Source organism: Salmo salar, chromosome ssa04 (assembly GCF_905237065.1).
Source record: "Salmo salar chromosome ssa04, Ssal_v3.1, whole genome shotgun sequence".
NCBI lineage: Eukaryota > Metazoa > Chordata > Actinopteri > Salmoniformes > Salmonidae > Salmo > Salmo salar.
In genome coordinates, this window is record NC_059445.1 from 59608833 (window position 1) to 59622027 (window position 13195).

The 13195-nt window shown below is 43.8% G+C and overlaps 1 protein-coding gene across 2 annotated transcripts in view; it reads left to right on the top strand.

Annotated features, from left to right (window-relative positions):
- The window catches only part of LOC106603471 (collagen alpha-1(XXVI) chain), an 80181-nt gene extending 67515 nt beyond the window's left edge, over nt 1-12666 (top strand). For both annotated transcript variants that reach the window (XM_014197202.2, XM_014197201.2), the window contains 7 exons: nt 4047-4130; nt 4313-4365; nt 10704-10766; nt 10906-10941; nt 11048-11092; nt 11326-11410; nt 11604-12666. In XM_014197202.2, the coding sequence (XP_014052677.1) occupies nt 4047-4130; nt 4313-4365; nt 10704-10766; nt 10906-10941; nt 11048-11092; nt 11326-11410; nt 11604-11761 (524 nt within the window). In that variant the 3' untranslated portion in view covers nt 11762-12666. The remainder of the gene's footprint in view (nt 1-4046; nt 4131-4312; nt 4366-10703; nt 10767-10905; nt 10942-11047; nt 11093-11325; nt 11411-11603) is intronic.
- The last annotated feature ends 529 nt before the right edge of the window (nt 12667-13195 follow it).

The window sequence follows — 13195 nt, forward strand, 5'->3', positions numbered from 1 at the left end:
CAACTACAGCCGTCTGGCAGCACCTCTCATCTCCACCTCCGCTCCGTTCCACTGGACCCCTGAGGCAGAGGCAGCGTTCCTGGAATTCTAACACCGCTTCACTTCCGCTCCAGTCCTCACTCAGACAGACCCAGAACTCCAGTTCATCGTGGAGGTGGACGCCTCCAACACCGGGGTAGGTGCTGTTCTGTCTCAATGTTCCCACTCTGATCAGAAGCTCCACCCATGTGCATTCTTTTCCCATAAGCTCTCACCTGCAGAGAATCATTTTGACATCGGTAACCGTGAATTCCTGGCAGTTAAGCTGGCTCTTTAGTTATGGCGTTACTGGCTGGAGGGCTCTGTACTCCCCTTCATCGTGTGGACAGACCACAAAAACCTGTCCTACATCCAGACTGCCAAACGTCTGAACTCCCGGCAAGCCAGGTGAGCCTTGTTCTTCGGTAGATTCAATTTCACACTCACTTATCTCCCCAGTTCTAGGAATACCAAGCCTGACGCCCTCTCCCATCAGTTCACCGCCGACAACACTGGTTCCGAGCCAGATTCCATTGTGCCATCCACCTGCATTGTTGCCTCCGTCTCCTGAGAGATCGAGTCCCATATCCACCAGGCTCAGCAAAACCAGCCTGACACGGGTAACGGTCCTAGAAATGCTCCGTTCACTCTGATCTTCAGTGGACCCATTCTACCCGTCTCACCTGTCACCCTGGTATGAACCGGACCCTTGCCTTCCTGCGTCAGCGCTTTTGGTGGCCCACCATGGAGAGAGATGCCCGGGAGTTTGTCTATACCCGGAACAAAACCTCCACTAGACCAACTTCCGGTCTGCTTCACCCCCTTCCCATACCCAGTCGCCCCTGGTCACACATAGCTCTGGACTTCGTCACTGGCCTTCCCCCATCTAACGGTAACTCACTCATCCTCACCATTATTGACAGATTTTCCAAAGCGGCTCACTTTATTCCCCTCTCCGAGCTCCTGTCCTTCAAGGAAACTGTGGACCTGCTGGTATCCCATGTATTTTGTCTGCATGGCATTCCCACTGACATCGTTTCGGACAGGGGACCCCAGTTTACGTCCCAGGTATGGAGATCCTTCTGTTCAGCTCTTGGTATCAATGTCAGTCTTCTGGATATCACCCCAAAACCAACAGCCAGACCAATGGCCAGACCGAATGGGCCAACCAGGAGATGGAGACAGTGCTATGCTGCGTGACTTCTGCTAACACTTCCTCCTGGAGTGCCCAGCTACCCTGGGTTGAATATGCCCACAACACCCTCACCAACACCTCATCAGGTATGTCACCTTTCGAGTGTGCTCTGGGTTACCAACCTCCCTTGTTCCCCGCCCAAGAGGTTGCGGTTCCCTCTGTCCATGACCAGATGTGTCGTTGTCATCATACCTGGAGGAAGGCCCGGGCTGCTCTTCTCTGTTTCTCCGCCAGGACCCAGTCCCAAGCCAACCGTCGCCGTGCCTCAGCTCCAGTCTATACCCCAGGCCAAAAGGTATGGCTCTCTTCTTGGGACCTGCCATTGAAAGTGGCATCGAATAAACTTTCCCCCCGATTCATTGGTCCCTTTGAGATTGACCGTGTTATTAACCCCTCTGCGGTGCGCCTGAAACTCTCAGGATCCATCCTACCTTCCATGTATCCCTGATTTAAACCTGTCTCCTCCTGCAGCAGCTCCTCCACCCCCTCGGCTCATCAATTACCATCCTGCCTATACCATCCGGCAGCTTCTGTACATTTGCCGTCGGGGTTGTGGCTGGCAGTACCTGGTGGACTGTGGGATACGGGCCTGAGGAGCGCTGCTGGGTGCCCCGCCGTCACATTCTGGACCCCTCACTCTTACGGATTTCCATACCTTACACCCAGATAAGCCTGGTCGGGCGTAGGGGGGGTGCTGTCTACTCCTCATCCTGTGTCTCCCTAACCTGCCGCCACTCCACCAGTGCTCTCTCCCTCTCTCTCTCTCTGTGTGGGTGTATCTGATTGTGTAAGTGGAGACCGGTATGCTGGAGTCAGAGCAGATCCCCACCAGCTGCAACCTGTTCCATAATCAAGACCTCTACAAATACTCAGCCTTGCCACTTCCACGCTGCCAGATCGTAGCCTCTGCTCAGTCAATCTACATTTCAAGCCGTTTGTTCCTGTTTTCCCTAGCCTGACGCTGCTTTTCTCTCTGCTACAGTGCCGTCCGCTCTGGCTCTGGTCCCTGTTGCCAGTCCCTCATCTCATTTGTCCTGCTTCCCTGCCCTGGACCCTCACTCTACTGCTTCCTTGGATTCCTCTCCGGACCTCCTTACCCTGCCCCTACTCCCCTTGCCGCAGCCTCAGTTCCTGCTACCCGCCCGAGCTCCCCCTGGCCTGCACCCCATCTCCCCCCCATTTTTCAATAAATACCTTGGTTACCTTATCCCTGTCTCCTCGTCTGAGTCCACCTCGCGTAACATCAGGGCCATCTGCCACACATATTGTATATCTGGAGACCTTGTTTCAATAGTAAATTACTGATAGCGATCAATTTATAATATTGGGAGACATTACTCTCCCACCTATTTTCACAAGCCTCTTACACCTGGGGAACATTTTATGGAAGAAAGAAAAATATGTCATGACACCGCTAAAGCCAATTGACATGCAAAGTGTAGTCTCACCAGGTGTCCCATTGGCCCATATCTGGGAAGTCCATCAGTGGAACATCCCTCTCCCTGCCTGTTAAAATGCTCTATTCCTACACGAAGAACCCTCAATGGACAACAGGCAACCGTTCTGCCAAGAGCTATAATATATACTGAGCCCTCACAAGACCATGGAAAAAGTAATCTAGGTTTTATCATGTAGGTTTTATTGGATCCAAATGCCTGATAATGTCTCCATTGCAAAAATACATATCTTATCAGTCAATAGTGAGTTCCCATAAACCATAAAGTTGATAATGATGGTTCAGACAGATTTCAGTTGACTGCTGTATGGATGACTAGAATGTTCCTGTAATGCTGGAGTGGCCTTATCACCTTCTTCCTGTAGTACTATTATCTGTGAGACATGTGAAGTCTAATAGTGAATAATGGTTCCAACCGGTAAGAAATATGCACACTAGGGGAGGAGGGCAGTCAGTGGTAGTAATGTATGCGTGTTAGAGACAATGACCTGATATGAAACGAAACATATAGAATATGTAGGCCTTATTAATTCATGCTGTAACATTTAATAGAGGACCTTGGCTAAAATCTATGGACTGTAAAATTGTAAGTTGTAGAAGTCTACAGACATGTTCCATTGACCTCCATCTGAGGCATTTCCCAGTTTTAACCAGCAGAGGGCAAAATGCTCCCACTCGGATATCATGGAAAGCTGTATATTATTATTGTGGTGGGCTGGCTTTGTTTAAACCTGGGCTCTGGCTGCAGTCTGCCTGCTGTAAATCAGACCCAATTTGTAACCTGTCAGCACAGCAGCCTGAATCTGGAAACCCTGGGCCGCCACGGAGCCAGAAACTGCTCAATAAACGGCAAGACGAGGTTCTCAAGTCAAACCTCAATGCTGCAGGTATTTTGACGTTAGGAGGAAGAGTAGAGAGAGAGAGGCCTGTTTTAGTTGAGTGATGTGTGTGTCGGGGGGGGGGGTCACTAGAGGAAGTAGACAAGTTTATAGTGCACCAGAAATTAGTTCCAGTGGCATTGCTCCCAAGAATATTGGAGTTTTCCTCCTGTTGATCCCTCTCTGCAGTGGGATGCTGAACTAGTACCAGAGTTTCTGCTCCCTACCTCAACCATTGACCATGATGGGTGTGGCACTATCTCACAACACACCCACAGTGACAACCAACCAAAACAACCTATCATCTCCAATGTTTGACAATAATTCACAACCCAAAATACCACCAGAGCTACAGTATGTAAATAATGGAAGTACTCTTAACTCAAACTTGAAGAACATACATGCAGTACGTACATGTAGTACATACATGTAGTATGTAATTAGAACACTGTGAGCACCTGTTGCACCTAACCCATGGCTGTTTTTGTTTTGGGTACAGATGAAGAAGCTGCGCTCCATTCACAGAACAACCAAAGAGCTGTGACCGGTCCCCCAGGCCCCACCGGATCCCCTGGGCCCCCAGGTATAAATACTGACACCCCCGCTGCCTTGACCATGAAGTCATAATGATAATAGTGTCATAATGTTAGTTAGGGGAAAATAGAATACTACTTCCCCATATCAGCTAATCACCAAGTGGGACCTTTAAGTGGATATTGTCAGAATATTTTGGAAAACTATAATCTCCATTTTCCAACTCCTGAGGCCGTCCGGGACACACAGGGCCTGCTGGAAACCCAGGTACCCCAGGGAGAAACGTATGTATAACATTGAACTTTCATGTACATCCTGCAGCAGAATCCTAATTTGAGACTGTGGTGTCCTAAATTATAAGATCCCTTGATAAAGAATAGCAAAAAAGACTGTCCAAAATAAAAAATACTGAGCTATATTGTATGCAATTTTTTTTTTTAACAATTATATTATTTTATATTAATACAATTGCTCAGAGAAAGAGATTTTGTTTAACAAGTAATAAAATAATTGTATTGGATCCCCTGTTTTCAATACTCCAGCACCCTCCCCTGCATGACATGAGCCGTCCTCGCGCTCTATCCCACCTTAGATAGGTTTTACGCACAATAACTTTCTATCTATTAATGCCAAATAATACAATCAGTCCATCCTCAAAACAATAGCTTTCTGGGGATTCTTTCAATATTCAGTATAGTCTACCTTATCTAACTATACAATGCATTTGGAAAGTATTCAGACTCCTTGACTTTTTCCAAATTATGCCACATGTAACGATCGTCCAAAGGAGTAGACCAAGGTGCAGCGTGGTAAGTGTTCATCTTGAATTTATTTTCAATCAGAACAATTAAACAAAAGAATAAACAATGACAAACAACCGTCACATCTTGCAGGCTATAACGAGCAGTACAAAAATAAGATCCCACAACTCAAGGAGGGAAAAGGGCTGCCTAAGTATGGTTCCCAATCAGAGACAACGATAGGCAGCTGCCTCTGAATGGAAACCATACCTGGCCAAAACATAGAAATAAAAAACATAGAATTCCCACCCCACACCCTGACCTAACAACATAGAGAAATAAACCGTCTCTCTCAGGTCAGGGCGTGACAGTACCCCCCCAAAGGTGCGGACTCCCGACCGCAAACCTGAACCTATAGGGGAGGGTCTGGGTGGGCATCTATACTTGGCGGTGGCTCTGGTTCGGGACGTAGCCCCCACACCGCCCACTGATCCCCCCGCTTCTGTGTCGCCGGAGGAACCAGACCGTGGATTATCGCCAGAGGCTCTGAACTGCCGACCGCCGCTGAAGACTCTGGGCTGCAGGCCGACCCTGAAGTCTCTGGGCTGCAGGCCGCCGCTGAAGACTCTGGGCTGCAGGCCGCCGCTGAAGACTCTGGGCTGCAGGCCGCCGCTGAAGACTCTGGGCTGCAGACCGCCGCTGAAGACTCTGGGCTGCAGGCCGCCGCTGAAGACTCTGGGCTGCAGACCGCCGCTGAAGACTCTGGGCTGAGTAGACCAAGGTGCAGCGTGGTAAGTGTTCATCTTGAATTTATTTTAAATCAGAACAATTAAACAAAAGAATAAACAATGACAAACAACCGTCACGTCTTGCAGGCTATAACGAGCAGTACAAAAATAAGATCCCACAACTCAAGAAGGGAAAAGGGCTGCCTAAGTATGGTTCCCAATCAGAGACAACGATAGGCAGCTGCCTCTGAATGGAAACCATACCTGGTCAAAACATAGAAATAAAAAACATAGAATGCCCACCCCACACCCTGACCTAACAACATAGAGAAATAAACCGTCTCTCTCAGATCACGGTGTGACACCACATTACAGCTTTATTCTACAATTGATTAAATAAAAAAAATCCTCATCAATCTACACACAATACCCCATAATACAAAGCAAAAACAGGTTTTTGGAAATGTTTGCAAATGTATTAAAACTAAAAAACAGAAATATCTTATTTACATAAGTATTCAGACACTTTGCTATGAGACTCGAAATTGAGCTCAGGTGTATCCTGTTTCCATTGATCATTTCTGAAATGTTTCTACAACTTGATTGGAGTCCACTTGCGGTATGTAACGGCCGTCGTAGGAAGTGGACCAAAATGCAGCGGGTACGTGAATGCTCATATTTATTTTATGACGAACATTACACAAAAACAACAAAACGAAAAAATGAACAACAGCTAGACAGTCTTGCAGGCTAAACATAACAATGCAAAAACAACCTCCCACAATTCCCACAACAAACACACCCCTATACATAGGACCTTCAATCAGAGGCAACGAGGAACAGCTGCCTCCAATTGAAGGCCCAATCCCAATAAACTAAACATAGAACTAAACACCCCAGATCTAACATAGAAATACACAACATAGAACCTAACCAAAAACCCCGGACTAATCTAAACAAACACCCCTCTACAAAACACATATACCAACAAACCCCGAACCACATAAAACAAACACCCCCTGCCACGTCCTGACCAAACAATAATAACAAATAACCCCTTTACTGGTCAGGACGTGCCACGGTAAATGTCTATGTAAGGTTCCACAGTTGACAGTGCATGTTAGACTTTGATCTGAAGCCATTCTTGTGATTTTGCTATTGTAAATATTTGTAGGCTTATGTAGCCAAATTGTATCTATGATCGTATGCTATCCATTTATGTTTTTTGTATGCTATTTTAATATATGAGAATTAACCAATGATATCAGGCCACACCCAGCCATGATTACAGACACCTGTGTGTCCTTTGACACTATATAAACTAGTCACTCCGCAGTGTTTGTCATTATACCCTGATGAAGACAGCTTGTCTGTCGAAATGTTGGATATTAGGTTATTCAATTATTGCGTTTGAGCTCCTAGAGTGTGCAGCTCTCCTTCAATACTTCAAGAGCAAAAACCAAGCCATGAAGTCGAAGGAATTGTCTGTAGAGCTCAGAGACAGGATTGTGTTGAGGCATAGATCTGGGGTAGGGTACCAAAATAATTCTGCAGCATTGAAGTCCCCAAGAACACAGTTCCCTCCATCACTCTGAAATGGAAGAAGTTTGGAACCACCAAGACTCTTCCTAGAGCTGGTCGCCCAGGCAAACTGAGCAATCGGGAGAGAAGGGCCTTGGTCAGGGAGGTGACCAAGAACCCGATGGTCAATCTGACAGAGCTCCAGAGTTCCTCTGGAGATGGGAGAACCTTCCAGAAGGACAACCATCTCTGCAGCAGTCCACCAATCAGGCCTTTATGGTAGAGTGGCCAGACGGAAGCCACTCCTCAGTAAAAGGAACATGACAGCGCGATTGGAGTTTGACAAAAGACACCTAAAGGATGAAACCATTGGCCTTGGCCTGAATGCCAAGCGTCACGTCTGGAGGAAACCTGGCACCATTCCTATGGTGACGCATAGTGGGGGCAGCATCATGCTATGGGGATGTTTTTCAGCGACAGGGACTGTGAGACTAATCAGGATCGAGGGAAAGATGAACAGAGCAAAGTACAGAGAGATCCTTGATGAAAACCTGCTCCAGAGCGCTCAGGACCTCAGACTGGGGCGAAGGTTCACCTTCCAACAGGGCAACAACCCTAAACACACAGCAAAGACAGTGCAGGAGTGGCTTCGGGACAAGTCTCTGCTCTGAATGTGCTTGAGTGGCCCAGCCAGAGCTTAAACTCGATCAAACATCTCTGGAGAGACCTGAAAATAGCTGTGCAGCGACGCTCCCCATCCAACTTGACAGAGCTTGAGAGGATCTGCAGAGAAGAATGGGAGAAACTTCCCAAATACATGTGTGCCAAACCTGTAGCGTCATACCCAAGAAGACTCGAGGCTGTAATCCCTGCCAAAGGCGCTTCAACAAAGTACTGAGTAAAGTGTCTGAATACTTATATAAATGTGATATTTATGTTTGTTTTTTTTCAATACATTTGCAAAAAAATCTAAAAACATGTTTTTGCTTTGTCAATATGGGGTATTGTGTATAGATTGATGTTTTTTTTTAAAAATGTATCCATTTTAGAATAAGGATGTGGAAAAAGTCAAGGGGTCTGAATACTTTCCGAATGCATTGTATAGCCTGCCGTATTTAGCTGCTATTTATCAACTTTGTAATAAAAACTACACATCAAATAGCCTAACAATGAGGGAAAAAGTAGTCAGAATTTAGGATAAATTCAGCCACTATTTATTGTTCAACTCAGCAGGTTTTTTCTGGCTAATAGCCTACACAAATGGGCTGAAATATTCAAGGCAAATTAAATCCAACTTGAGGGACTCCCCTGGTCTCCTGAAGTCCTCCTTGCTCTTAGAAGACTGTTTTCTATACTAAGTATTGCCAACCCCAACGGGGTCAGAGCATTTCATATTATTCTGTACGTAAAGCCACGACACTCCATTTGTCACGGTTGTCTAAAGGATCGGACCAAAGTACAGCATGGTTGTAGTTCCACATATTTATTTATTCCATGAAACGTTGCAATACACAAATAACTTGAATAACAAAAACAACAAACCGTGACGCAGAGAGAAGTAAACACTACTCAGAAGATAACAACACACAAACACAAGTGGAAAAAAACCCTACTTAAATATGATCTCCAATTAGAGAGAACGAGGACCGGCTACCTCTAATTGGAGATCATCCCAAAAACCCCAACATAGAAATAGAAACCTAGAATAACCACATAGAAATAGATAACATAGAAAACCACCCAAAAACACCCCCTGTCACGCCCTAACCTACTCTACTATAGAAAATGACATCTTACAAGGGTCAGGATGTGACAGATATGTTACGTTTCTTATGGTATGCATTAATTTGTGGATGTCCATCATCCATTACAAAAGATATATTACGAATTACAATTCATTTAATATGTTAACGAATTACAATTCATATATGTTATGAATTACAATTTGTACATTATGTTGTGAATTGCAATTCGTACAATATGTTACGGAATTGACAAAATGTACAATATGTTACGAATTTGTAAAACGTATGACATGTTACGAGTTCTAATTTGTTGTGGCTAACGTTAGTTAAGTAGATAGGTTGCTAACGCTAACGTTAGCTAGTTGGCTAACATTGGCTAGGCTCGGGGTTAGGGGTTATGGTTAAGGTTAGGAGTTAGGTTAAAGTGTTATGCTTAGGGTTAGGGGAAGGGTTAGATAACATGCTAAGTTATTGCAAAGTAGCTAAAAAGTAGTAAGTAGTTGCTAAAATGCTAAAGTTGTCTGTAATGAGATGTAATGTAACACGCAACCTTTGGGTTGCTAGATGTTCACATTATACGCCCACCCATCCACTCCGACCAACCACCCTCCTTTTGTTTTTGCCTTAAGTGACCTAGTATCTTATATAACCAAACATAACATATCATACTAATTTCAGGGTCTCGGATTTATGTTACGGCTAGTCAACCCAGACTTTCCTGAGACATTGTGCATTATACACTGAGAGAAAAAAACATTAGGAACAGCCTCAATTCGTCAGGGCATGGACTACAAGGTGTCGAAAGCATTCCACAGGGATGCTGGTTGTGTCAAGTTGGCTGGATGTCATTTGGGTGGTAGACCATTCTTTATACACACGGGAAACTGTTGAGCGTGAAAAACCCAGCAGCGTTGCAGTTCTTGACACACTTAAACCAGTGCGCCTGGCACCTACTATCATACCCCGTTCAAAGGCACTTAGACATTTTTTTTGCCCATTCACATACACAATCCATGTCTCAATTGCCTCAAGGCTTAAAAATCTTTCTTTAACCTGTCTCCTCCCCTTCATCTAAAGTGATTTAAGTGGATTTAACAGGTGACATTAATGAGGGATCATAGCTTTCACCTGGATTCACCTGGACAAACCATGTCATGGAAAAAGCAGGTGTTCATAATGTTTTGTACACTAAGTGTATGTCCATTGCGCTGCACACAATTTAAACTTAGTCTTGTATGATGCACGCCAGATATACCAGCGATAATGGAATATTGCAACTAAAACTCAACTCAATATTGCACCTAAAACAACTAAATAACTACCTATGAAAAATGAGTCTCTCAGCTTGATATGCGGTTTTGAACACCTGAATAAGCTCCACTAATTGCACTGGTGCCGTTGTAGCCTTGACCATGGCATTTGTTCACCGACAACCCCTTACTTTAAATCAGTTAATATTTTTATTTTTTAAGGCCCGAATCACTTTTCAGTCACATTCCTGAAGTCCAAGAAACAAACTCTTAGCTTCCTAGTACATATGGAAATTAGAAAGGTTTATGAATTACTTTTTGGAGGGTTACTGTCAAAATGATTTATTAAATAAATAAAAATTGACATCGATGACAGGTGCATGGGCCCCCAGAGCTCTGGTACGCCAGTGGCTGTAGTATTGAAAACAGGGGATCTAATCATTTTGACCACTATCTTTTTGAGAGTTTTTTCTTACTTGTTAAACACAATCTCTTTCTCTGAGCAATTTTATTAGTGTTTCATGTTTAACAAAGGATCCAATAATTCCGGAACCCACTGTATGTGTTTGTTATTCTTGTAAATCATACATTGATGTCAATGGGAGAATAGTGCAATAAATTCTATCTCTGTGTTCCAGGCTGGTGTTGGTCCCTCAGGCAAGCCTGGGGATCGTGGGCCTAAAGGAGACTCCGGTGAACGGGTGAGGTTTGGCTGGTTTAAAGTGACCATCTTGAATGAAGATGACTCTATTTGATGGGAATTCCACACTGAAAGGCTCTATGTACAGTCTATACATGAGATGAGTCTACATCGCTCATACAGCGTCTGTCTCCTCACAGGGACCCCCAGGACTCAGGGGAGAACATGGCCAGCCAGTGAGTACACAGTGAGGATACAAAAGTTGACTGCTTTTAAACATATATACAAATTGTTATCTTTGCCAACCACCTGTGTTTTTTCCATTTGTGATTCTGTTTTTAGGGTGTACCAGGGCCAAAGGGTGAGCCAGAAGATACCCAGGCTGAGGTGACCCTACACATTCCCTCTATATGATTTAATAGTCCACAGAGACACATTTGCAATACCTCACTCTTATGAAAAAGCAGTCATAATAGTAGCACAGTAGCAGTATTTAGTAGTTATACAGTATACTGTAATTGTACTGTAATAAATGAATTAGACCTTAACATATAGTTCCTGATGGAAGCTGAATTTGAACTTGATAGCTGAACTTGATGTAGTGATGTGTTTCTGTCCAGGGGGAGGGGCTGCAGCAGCTGAGAGAGGCTCTGAAGATCCTGGCTGAGAGGGTTCTCATTCTGGAGCACATGATCGGCATTCATGGTGAGAGACACACACCCTTACTCAGAAAACGACAGGGTCCAATTCCAAGCAATCACTGTGTCTGTCAGTGACAAGTTAAGTTGTATTGGAGAGTCCTGGTTGTGAGAGTGAGATTAAATTGATCTCCCTCTGTCTCCATCCCCAATCCTGTCCTCCCTCTCTCTCCCTCTCTCTCTCTTTGGTCATTTCTCAGAAAACCCACTAGAATCCGGTTCTGGCCTGGACATCCTGTCAGACCTGGTGCCCATGTTTAAAAACAAAAGGGCAGGACCCAAAACCCTGCTCCACTCTCTCACCACAGGAGACCGAAAGCTGATTGGAGAGGAAAGAGTGAGGAGGAGGGGCAATTAGATGGTCCTGCCAAGGGGTGTAGTAGAGCATGGTTTGTATATGAACAGTGATTGGGTAAGAGATTGAGATAGACGTACCATGTGTTCTCTGAGTCAGAGTGGATGACCAGTCAATACTCATGGAATCACAGAATTCTCTTACTCAGATCCTTAAATTTAGCCTGTTTATAATGTGTTTTTTACATTGACTTTTAGTACTGTTGTCATTATCGTAGTCATGTTATTTAAATGTAATTGTGTAACTTTGGTGCTGGTACTGGCCTCAACATGTGCATATTCTCAATGACATACTCCTGTTGGGAACTGTAGGATGTACCAAAGGTAAAAGGAGATACTATAGCCAGTGGGCTAAATATATTACAGTTTTATCTGTATTCAGTAAGAATATCATGACTGATTTTAGATAATATCTGTACTGTTTGTTTTTTACAAGACTTGAGAAGATTTGTTTTCTGTTTTTTAATGGTTTGAATTTGATTTGAACACAACAGGGAAATAAAGTGGTTTTGTTTCGGTTTTATATTTCTAGTAATGATTCTGTATCCGATGCAGTAGAAGGGACATTTTACTGTATCTGCCACTGTTGCATATCATTGGAGCAGATGGACATGCATGTTGATATCAGATTACATCGCCTCACATGGCTTGAGGTAACATTAATTGCTGTAGCACTAGGTAGCGCTTTTGCTTGCAGTCCTGTTTCAACAAGTAGACTGGTGAAACTGTTGAATAGCCAACTGTAAAATAAAGTTTGACCCGTTGATCTTACTTTTAGCTCCACCTTTTCTTTCTTTCAGTCTGGAGTTATTATTAACTCCAATTTTTACATTACATCATGTTTTTATGCACCTGTTGAAAACCCCATTTATAAATAGGTTGAATAGAATAAACGTCTGTTGGATTGGAGATGGAATGTGGTTGTGTTGGATGCTCTCATATGACCGTTTTTATATTGGGAGTGGAGTCCTTGCCAACTCATTTGTAAAGTGTGTAACCAGTTTATTATTGCAGCTCAACTGTTATGTCTTTCCCTACAGCATGTCTCTGACAATTTCATGACTCATTACTTCATATTTGTGTGTTTCGGTTTTTCTTAATCTTTGAGGAGAACGGTTCAGTTTTACAGTACGTTCCCTTTTTTTTTAAAGTAGGTGTTTTTTGTTTTCGTTTGACTTGGCACAGTATTTTGAAGAACGTTCTTTTCATCAAATTCATTATAATTTTGACTGATTGGGATTTTTGTCTTCGTTTTTTTCTGCACCATTTATATGGCTCTAGTGTACATATGGAATTGTAAATGTAGCCTATTTTAAGACACATAAATGAGACGATTTTTGCCTTAACATTTTTTATTTCAAATTGTAGCCTATTTTTGAGTCGATATAAATTATGTAAGAACCTGTCTTATGTTGATCTTCAGTATAACTTGTGGTAT